Below are 26,812 nucleotides of genomic sequence, written 5' to 3'. Positions count from 1 at the left end.
GTTTTCAGTGCAGCTAGACACTGAACCACCTTAATCAAGCAATGTATTACATACACTTAATGCAATGCACAGTCTTCAATATCCACTTCTGTTTGAAGCATAACTTTAAAAAAATAAAAAGGTAAGAATAATTCTAAATGTATTTCACCATTCAATAGTTATATAGAATTTACTCTTGTTAATTTGCATTTTCAAAATTGCATTGTACTTCTACATTGCAAGTAGCTCTGGATAAAAATGTGTGATAAATGACAAAATGTAAATATAAATGATAGAAAACTATAAATTCTGCAAAATGCATAACAACACAACCAGAAAATGTTAGGCTGTAAAATGCATGGCACAGTTTAGTAAGGGGCTTCCTTTAACAATGGCTGTTTTAAAATAATTAAAATGATCCACATGCTAATACAGCTCAATAAGTGTAGGTAACCAGCGGTGATATCACTGTCTCAATACCATGCTGCCTTCTTACAAATTGCTCTGTTGGTCAGAGTGTATCTTTTACAATAAATGCCTGCATGCAACTTGTCATGATGGGACATAAAGTCAGTATCTCCCATACTGAGAGTGTTCACAATAATTTGTAGCCAGAGTGCCACACTAGAATAGGGTTAACTTTATATAATTAACTAATAATTGTCACATTGTAAAATGAAAAAATGATGAGTTTGATTATTTGAATTCCCACAATTCTTTTATATATGAGCCATCAAACTTGCATTTTTTCAGCTATTTTTGAAGTGCTTGTATTGCTATTTGTTAGCTAGCTTAGCTGGCTGAGGAGTTGTAGTTTGTTACTGAGACTGTCAAAGCAGACAATCAAACAGAAGAACACACTTGTCTAACTTAAACTGAGTGACTGGCTGTTATACTTGAGCAACCTAACTTTAATTCATTACTTCATCTCATCATCATGATCCTAGAGTTCTTTGTCACTGCCTGGTCATTGTTGACTACATGAAAAAACACTCTGTTCATTTATGTTGACACATATTTTGTCAGCTAAATGTACACTGCATTAGGACTAGTCCAGATAACAACCAAGTTAAGCCACGCTCAGTTTTCAAGACCATACAAAAAGTAGCTGTGTGACATTATCCCTGCTGAATGAATTCTATCATAAGAATATTAACATCCACATTTTATCTTATATATTACATTGACTCATTAGGAAATCTTGTTGTCCTCATTTTACCTTCACAATAAAGATAGCAGGTTCTCTTCCACATACACTGTGGGAGACCAATCCGTGAGAGTGGGAGAGAGGAATGTGTGAGAATGAGAGAGAGGAAAACACACACACACACACACACACACACACACACACACACACACACACACACACACACACACACACACACACCATTCCACCATTCATAACAATGACAAATCCAGGGAAGTTCACAATCATTTGTACCTGTATTGTTCTGCAAATTGCTTTCATCATCAGCTCTAATTACAGTGATCACTTATGCAGCATCGCGAACTGTCACATTTGCTGCATGTAATTACATTTTGCACGACGCTTCATTGCCTACCTAATGAATTCTCTGTATAAGCACATACAGGTTACTGTTTTGTTAACATAATGAAGGGCATTTATTTTTGGGGGGAGAAAAAATAACTCCGGGAACATAATTGGTTGTGACCAGAGTTATATTGGTGCTGAGAGACAAAGCTGAGCTTCTGCAGATTCACCCACACTGACATTACTTCTCTGACATGGGAAATTCACAGCCTGGGGTGGTATGGGAGCGCATAATGAAAGTGCTTCTCATTTCCTTTGAAGTTCTGATTACTGGTAACTCTTCATATTTGCACACCCTGCACCGGTGCCTCTTCAGATCAATTTGATTCATTAACATGGAAGGTGCAGCATGAAAGTGTTTTGGACCTATTGGTGGCACAGTTGGATTATGTTCTTCTTTCAATCACATTTGACCTGTGAGTATTGTAATGACCATTCGGGTGTCATTAATGAGTGTTTAACACCAGTACACACATTCCCATTGGCAGATGGTTTCATAACAACCAAGCTGGTGGTTGGCTGTTAGCATTGACTTGGCAATCTCCAGAAAGTGAATTCCAACAACCTGAAAGGTCAGATGTAATGCTCTAATTCGCAAAGGGCTTACTGTTGTGAAAACTATATATAATAAGTCTAATAAATATCCCATTGTTATTCCCCTAAGTAAGTTGTAATTCTTTGCCTGTTTTCTGTGTCAATACTGTGGTCCACCCAGGGGTCTTAGATATCTGATTCAGTATCAGGGTAGGTATCAGTGATGTGTCCTTTTTCCAAAAACCACAAACTGAGACAAAAGATAGATAATACATTATTACCTGAGCTTGAACACAAATACACAATAACCTACTATGGAAGTAATGATAATAACAGTAACTTTTGTGTGAGTAAATGTACCATCATGCTACCCATACCTTGGTGTTTGCCTCAAGGTAGTTGTAGAGCACGTTGACCGAGATGTTGAGATCCCCTGTGTTGAAGGGGTAGCTTCGGTTCCACCCCTGTGGCCCGAATTTACGTCTCTCGGCAACGCAGGCATGGAAGTAGCAGAGTGAGAAGAGGAGGCCCTTAAACTCCTGCTCCCGAGAGCACATCTCCAATGTGTCCTGGAGAAATGGAGCGACCAGAGGGGCATAGATTCACGACACAGGTTGAGCACTTCTGCTGCATCATCAGGCAATAATATCAAAATATCTTACTGGCCGTTCAAATAAGGTCATTGACTGATGAAAAGGTGAGGTTGGACGTACAAAGCACACAAGAAGTCAAAGGCTCTTTCAGAGCAATTTAGCTACAGTGTGTTTGACCCAACACTTTCCCTTGGTTGATTGGTCAGAGGAGCTTGTTTTGAAGGCCGATGCTCTGACCTGGTTGAAATTGCTGAGGGCGGCGTGCAGATTGGCATGCATGCCGGTGGGGGGCTCGTTGGTGATTTTAATGGCGTTCTCCAGGATACTCTGGGGAATGATGTGCTCCTCGGGTGACTTTGCCGGCTCGGCACTGATGAACACCCTGTAGTCCGGGTGACTGTTTTTGCCTGCAGTCTCCAGCAGCTTCTCTAGGGTACCCAGCCACCGCGCCACCAGGTGCACATTCTGACAAAGACAGATCAGAGCTGCTTGCTATGCAAACATTCACATAAAATGGCACTGTGAAAATTAAACGCAACTTCCATTGAGCCTGTGAAGAACTCTAATAGCATCAGATACAGTTAGCTAAGTAACAGATAGTTAATGTCAGGTGATTTTAATTACACCCACATGCAGTAAACCTGCTAGCTGGAGGAGATTTTAATTATTCTGGAAATCACTTGGGCTGTGTAATCCTAAAAGAAAGAACTTTCTTCACATCCTGGCCTCTTATCTAATGGCTAGACAGCCTCATGGTACTCTTTCATCATTCCCAGGGAACACCTAAACCATGTTTCTACAGTTATACACATTATAAACAGAATGTTCCTGGGTGTAAGATACCTGCAGGATGACCCAGTGTCCGTCCCTTGACGCCCTTTCCAGTGTGCGCTCCGCCACCCCCTCCTGACCCTGTCCCAGAGACAGGTTGTGCAGCTTCCCCTGGTCAATGGTGAAGCCAAGCCTCCGCCCTGATGACAAACAGGACCAACATCCCACCTGAGTTCCTGAACATGCAGTCATGCGCCGGGCTTTTTCTGTGACCCCATCTCTACATTAAACACTGAACATTTAATAGGTGCAGTAATGTGTTCAACAAATAATTTAACAGAGAATCATCCAAAATGTGCTACTGACTCAATAAATGGCAAAAAAAAGCAAGCAAGCAAGAATGTTCCCAATCAGGGAAAGCATTTGGGAAATATATAGGAATATATATAGGAAATATATACAGTAAGTATGGTCCAATCACTTGCATGTAAGACTTTGGAAGTGTTTTTAAGTCTTTGTAATTAAGCAGGCACAAGGCCACTGCAGTATTTGAGTGTGAGCACTGGGAGGTGTGGCAGGGTACCAAGGTTCTCCACATCTTTGAGTGGGTCGACACCAGGGGACAGTATGAAGAAGACAGGAGTGGCCGGGCCGCTGTCTTCAAAGGACTTCTCGAACTCCACCCTCGTCCTGTCCACGTACCTCGGCCCCAGGCTCTCCTCCACATAGTTCCTGTCATCATGGGACACAGCCAAGGTGAATGCAGCACCAGAATGATAAAGCATGTCATGGGGTCAGAGGTCACATGGCTGTCTGGGGCAGGAAGGTGGTGATGTACATATCATGTGCACCATCAATCCACCTACTCTTAATGCTGGGTAGTAGGCATAGAAGCGTGGAATGGCATTTTCAAAATTTTAGGTATGACCCAGCTGGGGATTGTACCCATGATGTTCAAATGAAGACTGGACCCTCACCCTTCCTGGGTCAGCAACAGGCCACATAACCACCAGATGACTGAATGGGTGAGAGGAGGCCCCATACAGACAGGCATCTCACCTGAGCGCGTAAGTCATCCTGTCTGGCCGCAGGGCCCTCAGCATTACAAGCTTCTGCAGGGAGCTCTTGTTTTTCCAGTCCTGAGGAAACCTCTCCTTCTCAGGACACTCAGAATCCACCAGCTTCTTCCAGCGCTTCGCTGACCCCTCGATGTCCCTGTCCAGCCCACGGAACTCCTCCAGAGTGGATATCGTCTGAGGACATCGCAGCACGTGTGAATGGTAAAAGGGTGGGTGAAGTCAAGGCTGCAGTTTGGGCTCAGATGACACATCAACTTACATTGTGCTCTGTCTTCACTGACTACTTATCCAGCATTTAAAGATTATTTGTCTCTTTCAAATAATAATTTATTATTATTAAGATGATAACATAGTTGATCAAAGCATTGTGAAATGGCAAATTGCAAATTCTGATTGCCTTTCAATAAGGTATCTGCAGATTCAATGAGACTCAAGTAAAGTATGACCGCTCTGAAGTACTATAGATCAGTGGTGCATCCCAGCATTTTCATCTTCACAAACACTGATGACACTTATGATGGAAAATGGCATACCCTGATGGCACCCCAGGCCTGTGGAGACAGGAACTGGACAGGACTCCCCCTACTGCAGTCCACAGGAAAGCGCAACAGGAAGTCCAGCTCCTGAGCGTCGACTGACCCTCTCATTAGGAGAATCTAAGATAAGGGAGTGTCCATGAGGACAAGCAAAATGGTTGCATAAAGTCCATACTTTGTAAACAGCATATTACACATTTTAAGGAACTGGCAGAGTTGATGTCTTTGTTTGTGTATTATAAATCTACACATTCTGGTCATTTGAGGTTAACTGCAGAAAAAAAAGTTGACAAAGAATGTGTACATGAAAGGAACAAGTGCAGCTAAAATCATTGACAATGAACTATTAACATTTACATGCTGTCAGCTTTTCTAAATTAGTCAAAACAGTCATGATTTTAGATCTTGTGTTCCTATAATTACATGGATAAGAGTAGGGGATTTCACATTCTTGATGTTCTGCTTCAGAACAACACCACACCCTTAGTTTTTTCTCTCCAGTGAAATATATGCAACATATTTGAATAGGAAGTTTTAATGTTTAATTAATACTTCAGGAGAACATGCAGATTTAAACTTGTACCATCTGCAGATGCATCTGCAAGCAAACCGCATCACACCAACAGCCATTAATATGATGCTACAAGCACTCTCTCCCATCCTCCTCCTCTTCATATTTACTTTGACAGCCATGAAGGACAACCTTCTTCGTCCAGATGTTACAGACAAGCAAAGATATGTGGCTTGGCATTTTTTCTTGCATTACAGCAACAGAACTAACCTCCAATCGGAGACTATACTGGGAAAGCAGGCGGTGAAGTCAAAACTTAACGGTGATCAATACAAGGGGAGGGCCATAGTCCTGATTCCTGATTTTAATTGAAGTTAATGTAGGGGGCAGAAAAGAGCACTGACTGATGGAAATGACAGGGGCTCATGACCCTGGGCTGGGTAGCCCCCCCGCCCCCTGTCCCCTCACCTGGAAGGTGGTCTGTGACAGGAAGGTGAGCTTGTCCCTCTCAAAGAGGCCCTGGCTGGTGTACAAGAATACAGAGTAGGTAACAGCCTCCATGAGATTGTGGACTCGCTCCGTCACCTCCTCTGCTCTCTCCGCCCGCTCGACGGCTTTGTGAAACACAGTGTTGAAGGTCTGAAGCAAAGCACAGAATTGTGGGTGATGAGAGAACGGTGAAGGTCCTACATCATGCTGACAGAAATCAGTCTAGCAGCAAGGCTTGTGTTGGAATACAGTGTGATTCAGTTACAGTATGTAGTTGGCCAGCTTTTTAAACGATGTCCGGGCAGAGCATTTGCAGGCGCCAAAAACCCCACTGCCTGTGGGTCTCTGCACCAACTGATCCCATCTGCACACATTAAGATGGAAACTCATTTCTGCCAGAACAGGATGAGACTGGGTCTCACACCAGAGATTTTCCCCCAGCAGCAGCCAGAGAAATTGTCCTGTGTAAATACATGGCTACATAAAATGTGGAATACATCTTGCAAATGGCAGAAAAAAATATATGCTGTCATGCATTGGTTCGAGCATTTACAAACACCTATGTTCATTGTCATGTAGGAGTTAGCTTGGCTAGATAAAAATCACCCTTCAAAAGAATTGTTTTCACCTAAGAGTTTAGTATCTAGTAGCTAAGTTTCCAATTACATTTTCCATTTCCATTTAAAATATGGCTCTGCTGAACAAGCTGTGGCTAATGGGGGTGAAGGGGGCAACCTTGAGAGCAGATCTGAAGTCTGCACGCAGTGAAAGGGAGAGACTTTAACCTTGAGGGAGAACTGGTACATGGGGTTGATGTTGCTGAGGTCGCAGATGATGAAGTAGAGCAGCGATGCTCTCTCGGCTGCTGGGCGGTAGAGCTCTCGGGCCTCGTTGATCTTCGTCTCGTTCTCCTTGGCTTCGTCCACCTGCGTGCACCGCACATGCCGTCGCCGAAGCCATCAGTCTCTTGTTGACACTCCCCCGAAGTGACACTTTCAACTTTCTTATCAATTCTGCTCTCTATCATTCACAGCAGGTGTTTCTGTTTATGATGTAAACCTACAAATGCTTGTCTTTCTTTTACAGCATTATTACTGTTAATTAATTGGTGCTGGTGGCACCATCTAAAGTATTAAGAGTAATACAAATATAAAAGCCTCTTGTAAGAACTTATGAGAGACAAGCATAAATATTTTCATTGTTCAGAAATTAAGTGAAAGCTTGAATGCCAAAGGGAAGCTAAAGATAGCAATGTGAAAAGACATGGTGTACACAAGTCCATTCAATGGCAAAAGTGCAAGACTTGCTTTTCTCTCAGTTTCTAAACAATAATGTTGTCAACATGCACAACCTGTACATTCATACATCCTCAATAACTGTTTCAAAATGATTATTAGTGTCTTTATTGGTTAGATTTCTATCTGCAGAAAGAGAAACTTGACAGGGTTCCATATTCCTCCATTTATTCTAAAGATTACAGCTGACGAGTACCATCAACTTGAATTGCAGGACCACGTTCTAGGAGGCCTACAGGATATAGGTCTAACTTATGCATGGGAAGTACTTCATACATGTGATAAAACAAATTTCATTTCTGACCTCAGTTTTCCTTTAACAAGTCACCTTGCTTAAATCGCTGCCAACAAGATTTTGTCTGAGACAATAGAGCCAGACTCTCACGGAGCTGGACTGGGTCACTCCATTCTCAAGTAAACAGGATCACATCACTCTCTAACTCTGACACCTGTCACTCTCTGACTCTGATATGCCACTCTCTCACTCTGATGTCACTCTCTCACTCTGACTCCCATCATTCTGTCTCTCTCTCACACCTGTCACTCTCTCACCTTGCTGTGTATGTTTGCAGCTGTGCGCTTGGTGTTCTCAAGTTTCTCCACCAAGGCGGTGTCACCCAGGAAGCTGCCCTCTGCAGCTGAGAGTCGCGTCAGCAGCTCATCCTCCAGGAACTTCAGCTCAATCTTGAAGTGGTTCTGCTGCGCAGTGAGCTCCGACTACCCCCACGCCAATGCATGCACACACATGACAACACAAACGCACAAAAACACACAAGCATGACAACACGGACTTACAACTGTAGAGTCTGGTCCTCATAAATGTCCTCAGGCGAGTCTCAAAATTAATGATTGAATGAAACTTGTGGCAGCAGTGTGGTCTCATAACCGAAGAGGTGATTTAACCCTTTCCGAAAGATTCTTAAGCCATAGTACTTACAGCAAGCTGATATTCAGCTTTAAAAAGGTGTATTTTTGCAAAATAAATATGTGTCCACCTCATCAAGGAAATAAACTGACATTTCTCAATATCCTGTGTAGGACATAGACAGTCAGTGTGAACTAACCTTGAGGACCTCCAGGTCAGGTCTCTCATGGGTCACCACCTCACCCAGCAGCTGCTCCTCCAGGCCGCCCCGTGTCACAGTGAAGTTGATGAGGGTGGTCTGGGCCTGCAGCTCTGGGGGAAAGTGGGGGTTTGCCAGCTTGGTGTGGAGAAGGAGCTGGAAACCACTGTGGTACTCACACTCCTTATCCCCAATCCGGATGTACCTGAGTGTACACACATACACACAGACGCATGGATCACTCTCTTGGTTCAATCCACTTGTATTCCATGAAAATCTCTTAACCTTTACAATATTCTTAAATTGCTGAGAAATCTGCTCTGAAAAATATTAATTTCAGAAAACTACCAAAGGTTTAAATGTAACCATTGGCAAACAGGCTGATGGCATTTCTTAAATGAAAAAATCTTCCCAGCAGCCAATATTTATCTGGATCTGCATTTCAATTAAATTAAGGCCGGCCGGACGAACACAGTGCTTTTTAATTTTTTTCTAATTACCCTGTAGTTGTCAGCCATGGCCCCAATTTTATGGCAAAGGTTCCCCTGGCCTGGGTCTGGTTAAACTCTATATCTTCACAAGACGGAATTAATGTACTATTGATGGAACCATTACTCCACCAAATTAAAGTCCCGGCTGATGGATCGGCCCCTGGGCCTCCGTCAGACATGAAGGGAATAATTAGTATTCATTACTTCACACTCTACAACATTCCAATTATTAATGAAGTTCAGCTGCAGAGGCCCGCCGAATCCATCACGGCCACCACAGCAGGCGGTATCAATCACAGCACAAAACAAGAGCGCGTCTCATCTGCAAGGAATAAACTTATAATCAGATGTACCGCTGGGGATTGGCGGGCTTCGACAGACGCTACTCTGGGAGACGCCGGACGTCCATGCAGATGTTTGATATTTGTTTCTTATACAGGTATTTATAACAGGGCCCAGAACAGGTGTTCAATATTCACACTTGGTTGTGACTTTCAGAGGATAATCAAGAACCTTCTGATGGCTGTGTTCAGCATGTGGTGTAGTATTTACAACACTGGACTCCGCACTAGGGTCACAGGTTTGCATTCCAAGAGGAGCACTATTATTATAATTGATCTTTGGTAAATGTGCAGCACTATAAATGGCTTACAGAAAGTCTAAGCACAGTTTGCTAAGCAGATACATAAATGTGAAAATATTAACCAAAGGGGTTTGAAAACTCCACAGAATTCAGCTTTTTTTTAAGTTGAAATACATCAGTTCAAATTGATGCAAAACATAAAGGCACATGAAAAGATGTGCTGTGTAACATTATTTAAGATAGATTACATATTGTGATTACTTGAATATAGCAGAAGCAGGGAAACTATTACAGAAGGAGTTCTTTTGGCTCAGTTTCTAGTGTTGAAGGCAGGTGTAAGAGTAATAACTGTCTGGCTGAGATGGTGAGCCCGAGGCCACAATGAATCAGGCGTGTGTGCCTGTTTTTTATTGGGAGGGGTGTAACGGTAGGTGCCTGCCCTGGGACACTCCGGAAGCACTGCTCAATATGCAACACACCCGAAGAGCTGGAGGCAAGCGTGCATCTATGACACCCAGCCCAACAGCGCGATCAATACACCTACGCTTCACATTCAACACACGCACCACTAATTCATCTAGAATTTAAAAACTCTGCGATCACGCTGCCCTCTGTCAACTGACTCTGCTGCTGTTTTAGTATGCTGCTCTCCTCAGCCAAATCCTGAAAAAAGAAACCCCCCACTGTACAGTGCCTCTGCTGCAGTGTACAATACTACACAGACTCCTTTGTCAAGTTCAGCATACACAGAAAAAATGTACATACAGTACGCAGAAACTGTAACAAGCAGTAATGGGAGCGTGAGGCTTATTGAACCCTCATAATGGGTGCAGAAACAGCGTTCAAAGAATGAAGTAAAAATGTTGCTTTGAACACAAAAACACTGCGATTGGTTCAAACCAGTAATTCCTTGGAAGCTCACACTGGCTCCACTTATTTTGCCATTCACAACGCCTCACTCTCCCATCACTATGGTCCATCATTTAAATGAGGGATGGCCTACCCTGTCCTCAAGGCCCACAGCTCAGCATGTGTTCATTCTCTCTTTAAACAACCAAATCTCTGAACTGTGGACATTAAAGGTTAAGTGGTCAGAGGGGACTAAAGTAGGAAGCAGCTCTCCAGTGGCAGGATAAATGTGAATGACTGAGGTATAATTCATTTTTGGCGGGAGGACTGACGGACGCAGGAGTGAGGAACCATAATACAGAGGGACCGAAGACTGCACAGCTCACCTTCCTCTCTTAATGGTGTTTCTACCCAGCAGTGGATCCAGAACCGGGTCGACCGTCTCCTCCAGGTTCTCAATCAGAACCGTCTCCCCAGCAGCCAGGGCTTGCTCGATGGTAACCAGATATCTTAGAACATTTGAAAGTTAGCTAATGAGAAAGTCCAAAAAGCTGTTTGACCATATTTCATGTATTGAGATTATTTTCATTCTCACTGCCTGCATTACAGATCTAATTAAAAACTGAGTAGAAATTATTGCTTGAATTGAAATATGTCTGTAAATTGTGACTACAATTAATGGTAAAACAATCCATATTCCGCAGTTCATTATCAGCTAATAAGCCAAAGCAGTGGTGTATGAGACAATTTCATAACTACAGTGAGTTGTACAGGCAGCCCTGTTTATTGCTAAATTAATAGTAATTAATGAGTGCTTTGCTCCTGTTTATCTGACTTCCTCCTGCCCCCAAAAGAACTCCTCTCTCACCCTTTCTGGCCCAGTTTCACCACCTTCAGGTCCGGTCCAAAGTGATTCCGGACCCACTTGATGCCCTGCTGCTGTGGGTCTATCAACAGCGGCCAGCGCTCGCAGTTGGCCAGGATGGCAGCGTTTTCAGTGGACATCCTGTCGCTTGGCAACCCCTCGTTGTTCCAGGCGGCCAGTGTGGCGTCGTCCGTGAGCATGAGGACGGGGTCCAAGCCGTCTGTCAGGGGGATAGGGACCTGGAGCAGGAAGTGTCAACAGGAAGTGGCACACAGTCCAGAGTGCTCCGCTGCATGTGTGTGTGTGTGTGTGCTCTACTGTTTGCACAGATGCATAAAAAAGGCAATGAGCCATGTTAAAGACTTGACTGGCTCACGTTCCAGACAAGGTGCTGCTGCCCTACCCTTGGGCATTATCATCTTTAAATTACTTCAAGTCCAGCTGTATGGCAAGAGGGAAAGCATTCCTGCTGTTGCAATCACTACCATGACAACCTACATAACTCTATCCACCCCAAACATCCCAGGGGCATCTCACTTACAGATGTTTACAGACAGATAAAACCCTCTTAAAATACACCTATAACAGGTGTATGAGAAAATATAACACAGTTAGCAAAGTGTTGTGTGTATCAAGTGCTTATAAAGGAGCCTTGTAAGTAATACATATATATGCATATGTTAAATGATAAGAACAACCTTCTAAGTGGAATAAGGTGCCCTTTAAAAGTAGATTAGAGCCTACAAAGGCACAGCACCACAGGGCTCACATAACATATCGCTTGCCGTGCCTTCTGGGCTTTGAGGAAAGGGATCCATGAGGCCTGGAGCAGCTCCTGGCGGTACGGCAGGGTAAAATAGCCCACATACGAGACGAATGCAGCTGTCAGGAGAACGTCTCCGCAAAGTGTCTTCTGCTGGGCCTCGAACTGCTGCACAGCCTCTGTCCAGCGCACATGTTCAGACTGCCAGATAAATACAAGCACGCACACACACACACACACAAACACACACACACACACACACACACACACACACACACACACACACAAACACACACACACACACACACACACACACACACACAAACACACACACACACAAACACACACACAAACACACACACACACACACACACACACACACAAACACACACACACACACACACACACACACACACACACACACAAACATACACACACACACACAAACACACACACACACACACACACACACACACAAACACACACACACACACACGCACAAACACACACACACACACACGCACACACACACACGCACACACACACACACACACACACACACACACACACACACACACACACACACACAAACATACAGTGCTCAGTAACTGCACCAACAAGAAGCAGATTTGCAGTATGAACGGCAGCAGTACACTCAGCCTGGTTTAAAAAGCAACCATACCACCACAGTAAACCATAGGAGTACACTTATAACATCTTACAGAGATCATACTACTTATGTGTTTCCCTACACTAAATGCCAACACAGGCATCACACAGCACAGTAGTAATTTGCTTCTCACACTGGTGAGAAATATAATCAACAAGTGTAATCTGAGATTGCCCTTTTGATCCAATGTCAACATGTTCTCACTGTGCCCCTTTCATGCAGACTGGCAGGCTGAGCTACCTGGAGTACCCACAGTGAGGGGGCAATGAAGTACTGAAGACAGCCGCAATCCTCCTAAACTGGCTTTGAGAGTTTATCTAGAATATCACTCTGCATCAATTTGGCATCCATTTAAGACTTCGATAATATTACTGTGACACCTCGACAGCACTAAATCATGCGTGACATTGCCTTACAAGGGCTCAGGAGCTAGAACATGTCGCATTATAAATTCTTAGACAGTTAAAAATCACTATCATTTTACTCTAATGCATTATGGATTGCCTGTAATATCACTCAGTCTGGGGTGAACCGTTTTTAATTTCCAACAGCTGTTGTGGTTTTGAAGTAAGTTAATGATTAAATATAGACTGTCTGATTTATTAGTCTAAACACCATTGCTTCCAGGTCAATGGCAGAGAGACAATATCATTTGTCTTGATATGTTTAAAAGCCATGCTTTCCCATCCTAATCGTATTCATTTTGTTGAATAAGAAAGTTGGATGTTTAAGATAGAACTACTAAAAGAAATATTACACTCATTTTATTTCACATTATCAACCGTAAAGTTTCTAAGAATTTTAAACATCCACAGGTAATTTAAGACAGTGAAAGCAAAGTTGCAATAGAAAGTGCTGCTTTTTCATTTTTCAGAATTTACTGAAACACAAAACAGTAATCTTCATGTATAAGCATTTTAAAAATGCCTGCTCACAATACATAGTTTTCCTTTTATTCATGTCAGAAAAAAGACGTGATCCAAAAATTCTCACTCTAGACAGCAAATGAAATATGCTGCAGAAATTTTGCATATTTAGACATGATGCAATTACGATTTAATCATACAAAGCAGATCAGAATTTAGATTCATTTTAATAATAATAATTATGTTTTTGCTTAGGATATATTATGAGATTTACTAACTAAATTAGTTGACAATTCAGCTTTGACGCTCTTTGGGTTGATTGTGGACTTCAATACTGAAAAGTCAGTGCCTACGTTTTACGATTTACAGAATAAGTACAGAATAAGAGGTCTTCATGGGTCCAAAGAATTATACTCAACTCAGAGTGGAACTCTTTACTTTTCTGACCTGACTTTGTTCTGGTAAACAAATATATATATATATATATATATATATATATATATATATATATATATATATATATATATATATATATATATATGTAAGTATGTGTATAATTCTTTGGACTAAGTATGCTTTCACGAATAGCTAATTAGCCAGTGAAAAGAAATGAGTTGGTAGATACTAACTGTGCTTGAAAAACATAGCTGCTCTGTAAGTTATCAGTAATAACATGGCAAGTTTCTGAGACAGAGAAATAATTTCTTAAATAACCCAACAGGTGCAAACAACCAGCTGGTTATCAAAGTAAGTGGAAATAACATTTTAATGTGTGACAAAATTGTTGTTTACCAAAATAAATGAAAAGAATTTGAATCTAAAAATGGGCACTTACTGAGAGTGCAATTATGCAATATGGAAAATAGCACTGTCCCTGAAACAAATGGAAGGATGTCCCAGTCTCGGCCGAATTGAAACAAAGCAGCTCTCTATAGTACATTCTGCATTTTTAAGACCTTTTTATACTTCCATTAAGTACGGCTGTCAATGTCTCCTACATGTGTGAAGTGTTTTTGTGTCATTCCTTTCTGATGGCAGCCTGAAGTTTACCTTTGAGCACTTTTGCACAGGTATTATTTTTTATGAATTGTTTTTTCAGATATTGACTTTTACACCCAAATCCAACCCAACCCAACCCAGCTCAATTAACCTAATTTTGGAACAGAAAATCTACTTCAGAAGAGGGAGCCCCAGTATGAAAAGGATTACACATAATCAACCCCCCAATGATTAATATCTCTGGCACAATGCTCCTAAACCTGGCAACTACAAATTTCAGAAAAAGTTTAATTCAACAGCCATTACAACAACAGCAGGTTTTCATTATGTGGTGCTATGGACACTCCAAAGCACTTCCTTTTAAGAAATCCAGTGCTGGCTGACCCACTTCCCTGTCCTCTTCCAGCTGGACCTTCACTACTTCCTTGTCTGGTTCACTGGTGCGGTGTGGTCCACCCCTTCCTTCCCATCTCTCACTCTGGCAGATCACATAGATCATCTTCTCCCCTACCGCCTTTCCCAGAGATTCTGGCCTGCCCATACCTCCGTACCCCAAGCCCTCGTCTGGCTGACTGACCAGCTCAGTGATGCAATTCTCCCACCCCCACCTACGCCCACCACTCCACTCCGCCTGTCAACCAAAGCTAGTCCAGTGTCACCCCCCACTCCTCCCCAACCCCAACGTACCTCAAGGCCTTTGACCAGCCGGTTGGCCAGCTCGATGGTGTGGTTGGTGCGAGATACTTCCTCCTGGCAGCGCACTTTCTCCGCTGCAGCCTTCTCAAACTGGGCTGTGAGACCTCGGAGGTTCGCATCCAAATCCTCCACATGACCAAACACAAGAGAACCCCCTTTAAACAGGGCGAGTGATTCAGGGCCCAGTGGCCTCAATTTGCCCTTAAATGGCCATGTCAGACAAACCAGACATCACAGGAAGCTTTGATAACAGCACTGGGGTTTTTTGGAATACGATTTTGGATAAGCTGCCTTTAGACAGGCAGGGAGTGTTGTAGTGCTGAGCTGAGATTGTTACCCATATGCTTGCACAGGCTGCACAAGTACCACTGACTTCAGTCCAGCGATCTGGACAAACTGGGCAGGGAAACTGTACTCACATGCAGCTTCTTGCGGATGGCAAGGAGCTTTCCTGTGGCTGCGTCCAGATCAGTGTTGGCCTGGGACAGAGCCTGTCTCTTTGGTGCAACGTCACAGTAAACCTAAACACCACAGTAAACCAGAAACATGGATAATGCTGGCTTTAATACTTACATTTCTATAACCAGTGCAGTTTTCTTAATGGATGAATGACTAATTTTACTATTTCATTTCTTATTAGGGCAGCAGTGTGCTATAATGCCTACCAACCTGAACCTCTGGCTTGATTGCTCAAAAGGGGCACTTTTGAGCAATCAAAGCACATAATCAAAATGGCTTCAGTTAACATATGTTTAAATGTGAGCTATATCAGTCACCCCCTGGTAATATCAGCTGTCAAGCAAATAAAAACTAGTGAATAAAAAAGGATGAATCACTTTACTCTAAGGGCAGTGACATAATTAAGTAAAAATGCACTACAGATCTTTCACATTAAACACGTCACCATGGAGTACGCATTTAACTGTGCACAGTTACTCCAACCCTCGGGTCTTGTCTCACCTCGTAGTATCGGACAATGTTGATGGTCCAGGCACAGAGCCCAGCAGCCGCGAAAGACTTGGTGCGGACAAAGTCGGGGTGGAACTCTGGGTTGCTCAGGTACTCCTCCCTGACCACATTGAGGCACGTCTCTGGGATGTGCTCTTTGTTGTACGTCACCAATGCCTGCAGGAAATCATCGACCTGAAGAGAGGCACATCAGTCAGCCGCAGTGCCAGTGCTTTATGCAGTGCCATCAATGAATAAAATTCACGATTGACACCTATCTGATCCCCACAGCAGATCAGATGGGTGTCAATCATGGTGCTGTGATGGACACGGTGACAGGTTACCTTGCCCATGAAGGCCCGGGCGGCTCTCCAGCTCCGGTCTTTGGGCGGCCGCCCATGGGGGGCGAGCAGCACCATGACAGCAGCTGTCACATTGCTCACAGCCGGTGGGGGATTGGGGAACGTCTTCAGCTCTGTCAGGTTCACCTTCAGAGGAGGCGGCAAACAGAAAACTTAAACCCAGCCCACAATTATAACCACACACACCGAGGGGCAGGCATTAGGTTTGGGAGTAACTCCATGACCAAACATTACTCCCAGAAGAAGGTCATCAGTGTACTGTTCTCTACGAGTACTGCTTAGGGAACTGAACCGAACTGAACTTCTTTGGTATAAAAGTCAATTCATACATGATAAAGGTGACAGGGTATGCTATACAAACAAAAAATGTGAATGGATTTGTACAGAATTTCCTGTCATTTGGTTATGTATGCATGGTCTGATCAAAAATGGTCTTCATGACCAATGACAGTTCAGAATCGTAGTTGTGGTTTTATTGAGCAGTGGTGAGCAGTCAAGAATACCTTTTGACCATAATCATTGTTCATCTTGACTGGAGATCAATTTCTGAAGTAACTGCTACAGTATGTAAAAACGTAGACCCCTATCATATATCTTTAGCAATGCAATCAAAGATCACAGGCACACCGTAGGAGGAACATCATTTGTAATTGCAATCACAACAATTACACAGGTATGCATACAGAAACATCATTCACATGAAATGCTGTTGCTCAAATTGAAAGGGTCAGAATAATAACATAAAGATATCTCAGTGAGATCACGTCATTGCTGCACCAATCTAAAATGCGGTTTTGACCATTGATGAACCTTGTTGAATAGTGCTGAATGCAGTGTAAACCCATGAACCACAGCCTATGTTACTGTGACAGAAACTTCGCCTCACATTCTGAGAGTGGTACTGTACCTTGTTGAGTGTGTCCAGTGCTGCCGTGGCAGCCTCTAAGGCAGGCTCCGCCTTGGCTAGGTCTGTCTCACAGTCCTTCTGCTTCAGAAACACCTCCGCCTGGATAGCTGCGACCTGTCACCACAGTGACACAGTTATCTCACAGCGACCAATCAGGTCACGTGCTCTCATGATCATGCAAATGATGTCAGACCATCATGCTTCATTCTGTCAATAACACTACTGGTTTTACTGATACCAGGTAAACCCTAGGAGAATCAAATGAGGGAGCTGGGCCCTCAGTGTGCCAGAGGGGCTCACCCTCTGCTCCTCCACATCAGCAGTCCGTCTCTTCTGGCTGACTTTCTCTGTCTGAAGCCCAATCTTGGTCAGCAGAGCTTCAGTGTCTTGGTTCCTCAGGTTCAGCTCCACTTCCTGTGAGCTAAGCTTCACTTTCAGTTCCTCCACCTGGCACATGCATTTTAAATGTTCAGGTGGTTCTTTTCAAGACTCAAATTGATTTTCAAGCACAAAATTATTTTTTTTCCAGTCCATAAGACAAAATAAAGATGTGAAAACTTGCTAAAATAACAGTTCAGGGGTTGGGTTAAAAAAAATAAAATGCTGTATGCTTTATTCACTGCTATTAACAACAATGTTAATTTATTTTTCTGTTATTATTTGATTAATCAGTAGGTTAGCATATAATGGATATTATTGATGGTGCTAGAATACAGTGATGCTAGAAGTAACACAGCATTAATTGAAACAATAATAAAACAAAACCATGGCTCAGAGACAATTTTGCTCATCAGCGATTCTAGGAACTACTAACTACTAATATGTATTGAATTTTCACTTACATATTGGACAATCACTTCTACACATTATTAATCTTATATGTCGAATGCCATTAAATTTGTCTGTACTGTCTATCTCATAAAGATTAGGTGGGAAGACTGCAGCGTCTCAAGCTTTGAAATAGTGGAAATGAATTTCTTGTTGCATCATACAGAGATTATAACTATTATATACAGGGTGATTCTGCAGTCCCAACCAAATTTATGTGGTTGAAAAACTTACAATTCTTTCAAAATTATATTCAAATGCTAATTATTCTGCCTATTTCAGGTGGAACCCCTAGTTTGTTGAATTCTTTCTTGGACATGTGAAAGTAATGTACATTTGGGTAGAAAAAAAAGGAATTTTCACAGAAATGGACTGTGACTTTATGATGCAGGGCAACGTGCAATTCCAACATGAAAATATAAATTAAAAATTGAATGTACTAAACAGACTGAGGGGAGTAAAAAGCTGAACAAATGCCATTCCAGAGAAGGCAGCTCTACGCTCTTCCTGTGGGTCTGCGCGGAGCGTCGAGCTGTGAGCTGGCACTGGGCGGGGTGCGCTGTGCAGACACACCCGAGACCCGCTGACCCGCTGCCATAGCAGGCGCAGGCCATACCTGGGAGGCGGTCGTCTGGAGCTTCTGCAGGCCGCTGTGGACCCGCTCCATCTTGCGCCGCAGCTCGGCACGCCTGCTCCCCAGCAGGCTCCTGTACAGGCTGATCTGCTGGAGAAAGCTCTTGGGGGTGGTGTAATTGTGCCTCTTCTCATTCCGCCGGTATTTTTCACTCGCCTGGTTGACACTGGTGTGAACATGCGCCATGAAAAGACTGATGGATTCCTGGACGCAGGGCTGTAAAAAATCAGGAGGGCCCGCCGAGCCCGGCTGGATTGAGTGGAGTTTAACATCTGCGGCTGATGGGCCCTGAAATATTATCTTCATAAATTCTGAATTCATCTACAAGTTTTGCCATTTCGCCTGACCAGCCTCGACTTACTCAATCTGAAATTTAGGTGCTGCAACCAGAAATGATTGGGCTTTGAAACCACTGTGAAAATAATGCGTTCTGAGCCCCTGACATGCAGATTGTAAAGCAGGCCCACTGTTTACATTATCCTCCATGTCCTCCAACTTTCTCCTCTCTCCCGGCCGACGCTACCGTGCTCCTAATGGTTATTTATCGTGTGATGCACAACTTCTAGGCAGTTTAATTAATCACAGCCTGCTGGAGATCAATTAATACAAAAACAAATGAGCTACAAATGTGGGTACCAAACCTGAACATCATTTACAAAAAAGGGGAAAAAAATGGAAATGTTCTCGGAAGCACTGCTGAAAATCGTTATTAATTAAGATCTGACATAATAGTTCATGATAGAGCACACATGTCCACTTGTGATGCAAGTGCAACTCTTTCATTGATTTCTGCTTAAAACTCTGATTATTAATAAAATGTTTAAGTTTGATAATTAAACCACATGACAGGTGCAGAATCCATACAAGTTTTTTTTTTTTAATGTATGTGCCAAATGAAACACTGACAGAGTATCTCATTAGCTCCACAAAAGCACTGATAGCCCACTCTCTGTTGTCTTTCTAGCACAGTCTGGCTGATGTGAATCATAGGATCAAATCTTTTTATGGCAATTAAATAAAATGGTTCACTGGAGTATTTAACCTGAAATATTTCCATCAGATCTCAAAATGTACACTGCAGAAAAATAATTTTCACAAAATAAAATCTCTAACCATAAAATTATTTATCTTGAAATACAAAGATATGAAACCCAGTTTTTTTTTTTTTTTTTTTTAGCACATCAGCGAACTCCCTTCCCTCAAAATATGCATAATTCCTTCTGCTTGAATCACACAACACATGCCCTCTTCCATTAAAATACATATCATTGTCATGTACAGTCAAGTCCAAAAATCAACAATCAACAAATTCCATATGCATGCAATAGCTGCAATTTCAGGGGAACCTTGCAACTTGTTTTCATGTGACACCCCTGACTGTTTCCACTGGGTTACCCTAACAATTTGCATTAGTGATCATGTCCGCTTCAGGTTGGCTGGTGAAAACATATTGTACTTCTGCGGTGATTCAATTCAAAATGTCTTTTTTTTCACAAAATTGTGGATGTGAAATTGCTTTTTTTCTGCAAGGGAAACTGTATGTATACTAAAGCAATATGCACCGAATTACTAGTATGTGTGGACACTGGAAACTTGATTAAAAGGGCTGCAGTAACACTACTAGAAGTAACTCATTCCATGAATACATTAAATAAAAAAAGCAAGAAGAAATGCTGTGGAGAAAATGGTGGCCCATGCATCAGTCTTATACCACATCTTTAACATATTTAATCTTGAAAATGAGAAAATAAGAAACTTCATCAAATGACTTTTTGCACTGCATGTGAGCCATTACATATGCATTAATTAAAGTTCTCTGCTGCCCTTGGTGAAAATGCCTAATTACTACCCAAATAAGCACACAGCACAGCAATGCACTGTAAGGTCTGAAATGAAGTGTCCCAAAGTACATTTATATAATATTTTTAATAGACGAAAGGAGACTCATCATCCAGTCTAACCACGTTATATTATAATGTTACATTCAATAGACATTCATTATGAATGTAAAATATTCATTATTACATATAAATATTTTATAATAAATATTTATTTATTACAAACTGACTCTCTAAATCTGGTGAACTAATCATCCCTACTCATACAGTGCCAAAATGCACCAATCCTCAGATGGCATGTCTCCTGGTGCACTATGGGACGTGTAGTATGACAGATAGTCACAGCAGATGTGTATGTGTGTGTATTGGAAGATGGTATATGCCTTGCTCTGTGCTCCTAAGTAGGTTTAGTACTTTTTGTGGTGGTGATAAGCTTAAATTCATAATTGGTGACTACTAAAGCTGGGTGAAAAGGGGTAAAATGCAAAAAAAAATCATATAATAACAAGATCAAAAGTTAATAATTATATGACATAACACATCACAGTATTTTTTCATTAATTTCAGTGATTGTCAAACGTGTGATCATGTGGAGGAATAAAACATATAACACTATATTTGTTCAAAATTTAAAGATAAAGTGCCATAGCGATTCACCTGTATAGCACAATGAACAGGCCAGAGCAGACTATTTTTGATCTTGTACATTCTCTTACCCTTTTATACAGCTGGGTCTTCAGACAAAGGTCCCTCCTACTTACAACAGCACAACAGTGACACTTATGCCCCCTTCTGAATCCATGACCCCGTAGCCTGGACTACTGCCCTGGCAGTCACTGCCCAGTGACTGGAGCTATGAGGAACTGCAGTCCCGGCAGACAGTAGGGTTCTCTCAGACAGACAGCAGCTGGTCGGGAGTCACATGGCCCTGGATACTGCTCCCCCCTCCACCCCCCCCCCCCCCAACTCTACCCCCCACCTCCCTTTCTCTTCCGCTCCCCCACTGCCCCAAGCCCCACCGCCCCCAGCATGTCACTTCTGTGAGAATGTCACCAGCAGCAGACGGCACTTTCTGACTCAAACAGCTGTGTCACCTTAGAGGGCCATCGTGCCATTATTAATTCTTTTTGCTTCATTAACATAAATGATCCTGGTGGTTGATCATTCCACTGGTGAAGAAAAGGCAATAATACACGCGGGGGCCTTCTCTGTCTCTGCAGTCAGTATTCATCTAATTACCCATTTGTCTCTTTGTTAATGCACAGCTAATCATAAGGAATCTATTGAAAAGTTAACACATCATCACTTCAGTAATTAAAAGATGTTAATAAAAAGGCAAAGACCCAAACAAATGTAGTCTGATTAGATAGGGCCTGTGACAAATAAAAAAAGGAATCAAAATAAGAAATTGTGAACACAAAAAAGGCCGAAATTATGGTACAAGACAACAAGGAAACAAACTGATTGTGACACTGAGGAGAATGGCTGCTACATTAAAAATCTAAGAGCAATGTCAAACAGACAGGAGAGAGTTAGGAAGGAAGAGAGACAGAGATAAAAGAGCAACAGAGAGTTGAGTGAAACCAAAAGGAAAAATGTGACACTGTGACAGGGGCGGGGGTGGGGGTGATAAGGCCGGATCTCACCTCGATGTCCTCGATCTCTTGGACGAACCTGCGGCTGACGGACTGCAGTGCCTGTGGGGGCCACTCGTGGAACCAGTCGATGGCGGTGCAGCTGACCAGAGCCGGGAAGCGCCGGGCCCTGACACGGAGAGTGCTCCCCACGGGAGACAGGCACAACACCACCTGGGAAACAGGAATGAGGTACAGCCGCTTACAGTTCACCCTCACACACCTATAGCCAGAGTCTGTCTATTGTAATACTTCATCCTCCCCAACCAACATGCACACACACACACACACACACACACACACACATACACACACACACACACACACACAAAGCAGAGGCAAACCCACACACATACATACAAACATATGCACACAAGCACAGGCAAATACACACATACGCCCAAACGTATGCAAACATACATGCACACAAACACACATAAGCACTCATACAGGCGCGCGTGCACACACACACACACACACACACACACACACACACACACACACACACATACTCTCTCTCTCTCTCTCTCTCCACAATCCCTCCTTCCTCCTGTGCTCACTCCCACCCTGCTGTGGGGCCCTGACGTGTTCACTGAACCTCAGCACCGGTTGGACCCAACAGACGGAAAGAGCGCCGCTGGCCCAGGCCTACAAATCAGCTGGGTTCTGCACAGAACACTGGGCCCCGAGTCTCCACCAATCTCCCTTTACCCTGCTCAGCAACACTGGCCCATTTGTTGTGAATAACATGGTTTTCCTCGTCTCCAGTGTTCAAAACAAATATAGAGACTGCCATGATCTGTTATCAAATATGCTACTTTATAATGGTGAAGTAATGGAAAGCAACTATGGGAAGATTATTGAATCTATGATTACTGTTAAATGATTATTGTTGATTTAAAATGGTAATGTGGACCCAGAATCTTACAAATTCTGCACCCTTCTCCCACATGTACCTGTCCCCACTACCCCAAACCCCCCAGAAGTCCTTCTCTAAATGCAGTACATTATGGTGCTGGACTGGAAAGTGTGTCTAACATGAGAAAAAGCCATGGCTCTCCAAATTTTTCCAACAGAGAGGGATTTATCTACCTGCCTGCCTCTATTCATATTCATTGAATATCAGTGGCTGAGAAGGTGTTAGATGTTAGGTGTTAGATGAAATTCAAGCAATATCTTTAAAGAAAAAGATGTATTTACTCTTAAAGACAACATTCATATATGGCAGGTTGTAGTTCAACTCTCAATAATTTAATTAAGACACTTTATCCCTGCCACACTTCCCATTCTAGTGAGAGATGAAGGTCTAAGATTTCTCCACTAATCATTGCAGCATCCCTCCAGCAAGGGGCACTACATCCTCAGAAGTCTTTCACAAGTCCCTTTCTCACTCACTTTCTTTTTATCTCTCTCTTCCCTCTCTCCCCCTCCCCTTTCTCTGTTCTCTCCATCTCTTTCTTTATGTCTTTCTCTCTGTATTTGTTGCTAACAGACATTGAAAGACCCTCTTGGCTGATGGCGCTATAAAGAAATGACTTGGCCTTGCACAGGATTCTTACGCAGTTTAACAGCATGTGAGTTCTTTGTTGTAATATTTATTATCGATGGCATGGCTTACTGGCTCTCAAGAGCGACAGTATTTTTTCCTCAAAAGATAACATGTAATGCTCTGTTCACACAAATCCCCCAATGAATAACAAAGTGAGTTTCACAAACCTATATCGCAATCAACACAGATTTACCCAGTCTATATAAAAGGTAATGCTTAAAAGAAAAATAAATGGCTGAACCTTGAGTTGTTGTCGGACTCGGTCGATGAAGAACCTCCAGCAGTTCTCCCTGCTATCCAGCAGACCAAGTCCTCGAACCTCAGGACGAATCACAGCCAGAATGCCATCCACTTCCTCATCACTGAAGAGGTCTGGGATTTCTCCTGGACAGACGGTAAAAGATACACTAACAAAGCACCCAAACCAAAGTTCACCTCCAACAATTACATATTTATAGTAGCCATTATTTTCACATTGTTTGTCCATCCTAGAATCCTGTACTTTCAGGTAATGTCAAGGCAGGCCTATGGATTGGACCGTGAGTGTATTCCTATTGCAGTAAAATTGCTAAGCAATGTGGCAAAATCAAACCACACTGTGTGATCACATAGCAGGGAGAAAGTTTGGGCAGTGTAGAAAACTATACTGGAATGAAAGTTTTTTTAAACCCAGCATTATCTTATGTTCAATTAATTATTTTCTTACACAGAAACTCTGTGAGGAGGTATTCAGTCCCCCTGTGCTTCATTTTATCCTGAACTCTGACATAGATGCACTTAACAACTTCTTTCCATTTACATTTCCAGAACATGATCAGTCTAGTAATTGTGAAGATTCCTAAAAAAGTAAATAAAAAAGTAATCAATAATAAAATACTGGCTGAAATTTGTTTAGAGTCATAACAAGCCGTAACTCAAAAAAGGTAGACTGAATACACCCATTAATTATAGACTCTGACTGTTTTTATATCTCTGGTAATTCAGTCAGACTCACAGAGATACACGATCCAGGGACACAAAGTACAGGGTATGTTTTCATGAATTTGATCTATTTAAAAAATCCTAACTGAATCAATTTGTCCAGACAACAGTGATGAGAGAGACATAAGTTACTTATGTGTTAATGGCCTGGGGTTTCTCACATGCTGGATTGGTTGGCTAACACAGTGAGCATAAAGTTCTGTCTTGTCTTGCTCTGACAGGTTCTCTGAAGTAAGCATAACGGGCCAAGCTTCATGGAACTCCTCCTTCTGAGATCTCACCTGATGACAGCAGGTCATTGATGAGCACCAGGAAGCGCTCCTCCGGGATCTGAGCATCTGTCAGGAGCAGCACAGTTGGAAGGTTCTTCACCCCAGTCTTCATGTACAGACCAGCGAGGTCCGCCTAAGAAAAACCACAAGATTGACTATAAGGAAAGGTCTGCTCCACCTGAGATTAACCAAAAGACTATGGTACATCCACCTCAAATAAACCGTAAAACCATGCCATGTTCAACATATGAATATGCACCATCCACCTAGAACAGACATTTTTATTTTTAATACACTTATTCTTAAAAAAGCTAAAATGTAAACAAATTTAGCTCACAACAAAACAACTGTGCTTATCATACATTTTTTGTAAAACTTAAAGACACATATATACTCACCCATCCACAAAAATATTCCTCTGAATAATATTTAAGAGGAACAAAACAAAAAAGGAATATTTCTTTTCCATCTATTGAACACAGTCAGGTCTGTCCACTGTAGCTGTCAAGCTAGCAGCATTAAACTCAGCAGTGGTTAACCACAATCTGAGCTTTTTCAGCAGCTGTGTGAAATTATAGGATCTGCCATGTTAATCGGGTATTGAAATATATTCCTGAGGTATTTAATGGGATCTGACAATTATCCTTTCCACAGTCAGTAAAAAGGTGAACAGGACTGAATCAGATCAATATTTTCCGAGGAGCAGAGAGGCTATTGATCCTGGGTGTGTTGTCTAAAAGAAACCTTGATCCTCGTTAATTAATCACCGACATGTGGGATTTATTCTCCCTGGGCTGTAGCATCTTTAAAGACACAGTTAACTAAGCTGAGGGGCTTAAGATGTTTAGAGTAGTGAACACTAAGGAGGGTATTCAATCTAACCACTACAGCGTTTTGTTTTTAACGTAAAGAAACAAGTTTAAGCAAAGGCTCTGTGTTTGCTACTTGGACATCACCAACAAATTTGTCTCTCACTCAAACTAAAAAAGAGTGTAATTTTGCAGTGTTCATCAAAACACTGCCCTCAAAAGCTGTAACAAATGTATACAAGTATTTTCTTCCTTGTCTTTTAAACAGAGATGCCACAATCAAATGTGTATAAATGCATATATATACTGAGGTGGTAATACAAAAAAATATCTTTTTCTTTTCTGCAACACGGGATGTATTTTTATCAGTTTTACTCAGGATGGCAATCTTGCTAGATATCCGTCCATATCAAGGTCAACTAAAAATGACCGCATGCTAAGCAAAACAGGACTAGTGTACACTACTGGGGGAATGGGTTACTGGTCTGGGAGGGGAAATTACCTTGAGGTCCTGGATGCTGTAGTCCTTCCGCAGGGTGACCTGAAAGACATCGAGGGAGGACAGATATGCTGCAAGGCGGGTCAAGCTCTGCTTGCCGCTGCCGCCCACCCCCACCAGCAGCCCATACCCTCGGGATGCCTCCAAGATCCGACTGATCCTACAGCTGGTGTCATAGACACATACATACACACACACACACACACACACACACACACACACACACACACATTATACACATATTATAGAGAGAGAGGGAGAGAGAGAGATTCTATTAGTATATTAACCCAATAAATAATAATGGTAAACAAATGCTTTCATCATATGTGGGTAGTGTTAGACTGAGCAAATTTATTATTGGATAAG

The 26,812-nt window shown here is 42.4% G+C and overlaps 1 protein-coding gene across 1 annotated transcript in view; it reads right to left on the bottom strand.

Annotated features, from left to right (window-relative positions):
- Positions 1-26,812, bottom strand: part of LOC118784276 (dynein heavy chain 11, axonemal) — a 69,346-nt gene that overhangs the window by 5,177 nt on the left and 37,357 nt on the right. The window contains exons 52-75 of the mRNA XM_036538424.1: positions 26,450-26,612; positions 25,148-25,271; positions 24,127-24,269; positions 22,349-22,510; positions 18,847-19,080; positions 17,703-17,849; positions 17,403-17,516; positions 16,478-16,621; positions 16,146-16,328; positions 15,605-15,706; positions 15,177-15,311; positions 11,982-12,155; positions 11,195-11,430; positions 10,713-10,835; positions 8,404-8,608; positions 7,892-8,056; positions 6,830-6,970; positions 6,024-6,194; positions 5,042-5,164; positions 4,489-4,682; positions 4,013-4,161; positions 3,502-3,629; positions 2,896-3,123; positions 2,443-2,634 (exon numbers count right to left, since the gene is read on the bottom strand). Of these exons, the coding sequence (XP_036394317.1) occupies positions 2,443-2,634; positions 2,896-3,123; positions 3,502-3,629; positions 4,013-4,161; positions 4,489-4,682; positions 5,042-5,164; positions 6,024-6,194; positions 6,830-6,970; positions 7,892-8,056; positions 8,404-8,608; positions 10,713-10,835; positions 11,195-11,430; positions 11,982-12,155; positions 15,177-15,311; positions 15,605-15,706; positions 16,146-16,328; positions 16,478-16,621; positions 17,403-17,516; positions 17,703-17,849; positions 18,847-19,080; positions 22,349-22,510; positions 24,127-24,269; positions 25,148-25,271; positions 26,450-26,612 (3,880 nt within the window). The remainder of the gene's footprint in view (positions 1-2,442; positions 2,635-2,895; positions 3,124-3,501; positions 3,630-4,012; positions 4,162-4,488; positions 4,683-5,041; positions 5,165-6,023; positions 6,195-6,829; positions 6,971-7,891; positions 8,057-8,403; positions 8,609-10,712; positions 10,836-11,194; positions 11,431-11,981; positions 12,156-15,176; positions 15,312-15,604; positions 15,707-16,145; positions 16,329-16,477; positions 16,622-17,402; positions 17,517-17,702; positions 17,850-18,846; positions 19,081-22,348; positions 22,511-24,126; positions 24,270-25,147; positions 25,272-26,449; positions 26,613-26,812) is intronic.

Source organism: Megalops cyprinoides, chromosome 10 (assembly GCF_013368585.1).
Source record: "Megalops cyprinoides isolate fMegCyp1 chromosome 10, fMegCyp1.pri, whole genome shotgun sequence".
Taxonomy (NCBI): Eukaryota; Metazoa; Chordata; class Actinopteri; order Elopiformes; family Megalopidae; genus Megalops; species Megalops cyprinoides.
Note: the sequence above shows the minus strand (reverse complement) of the source record. Positions and strands in the feature narration are given on the sequence as shown.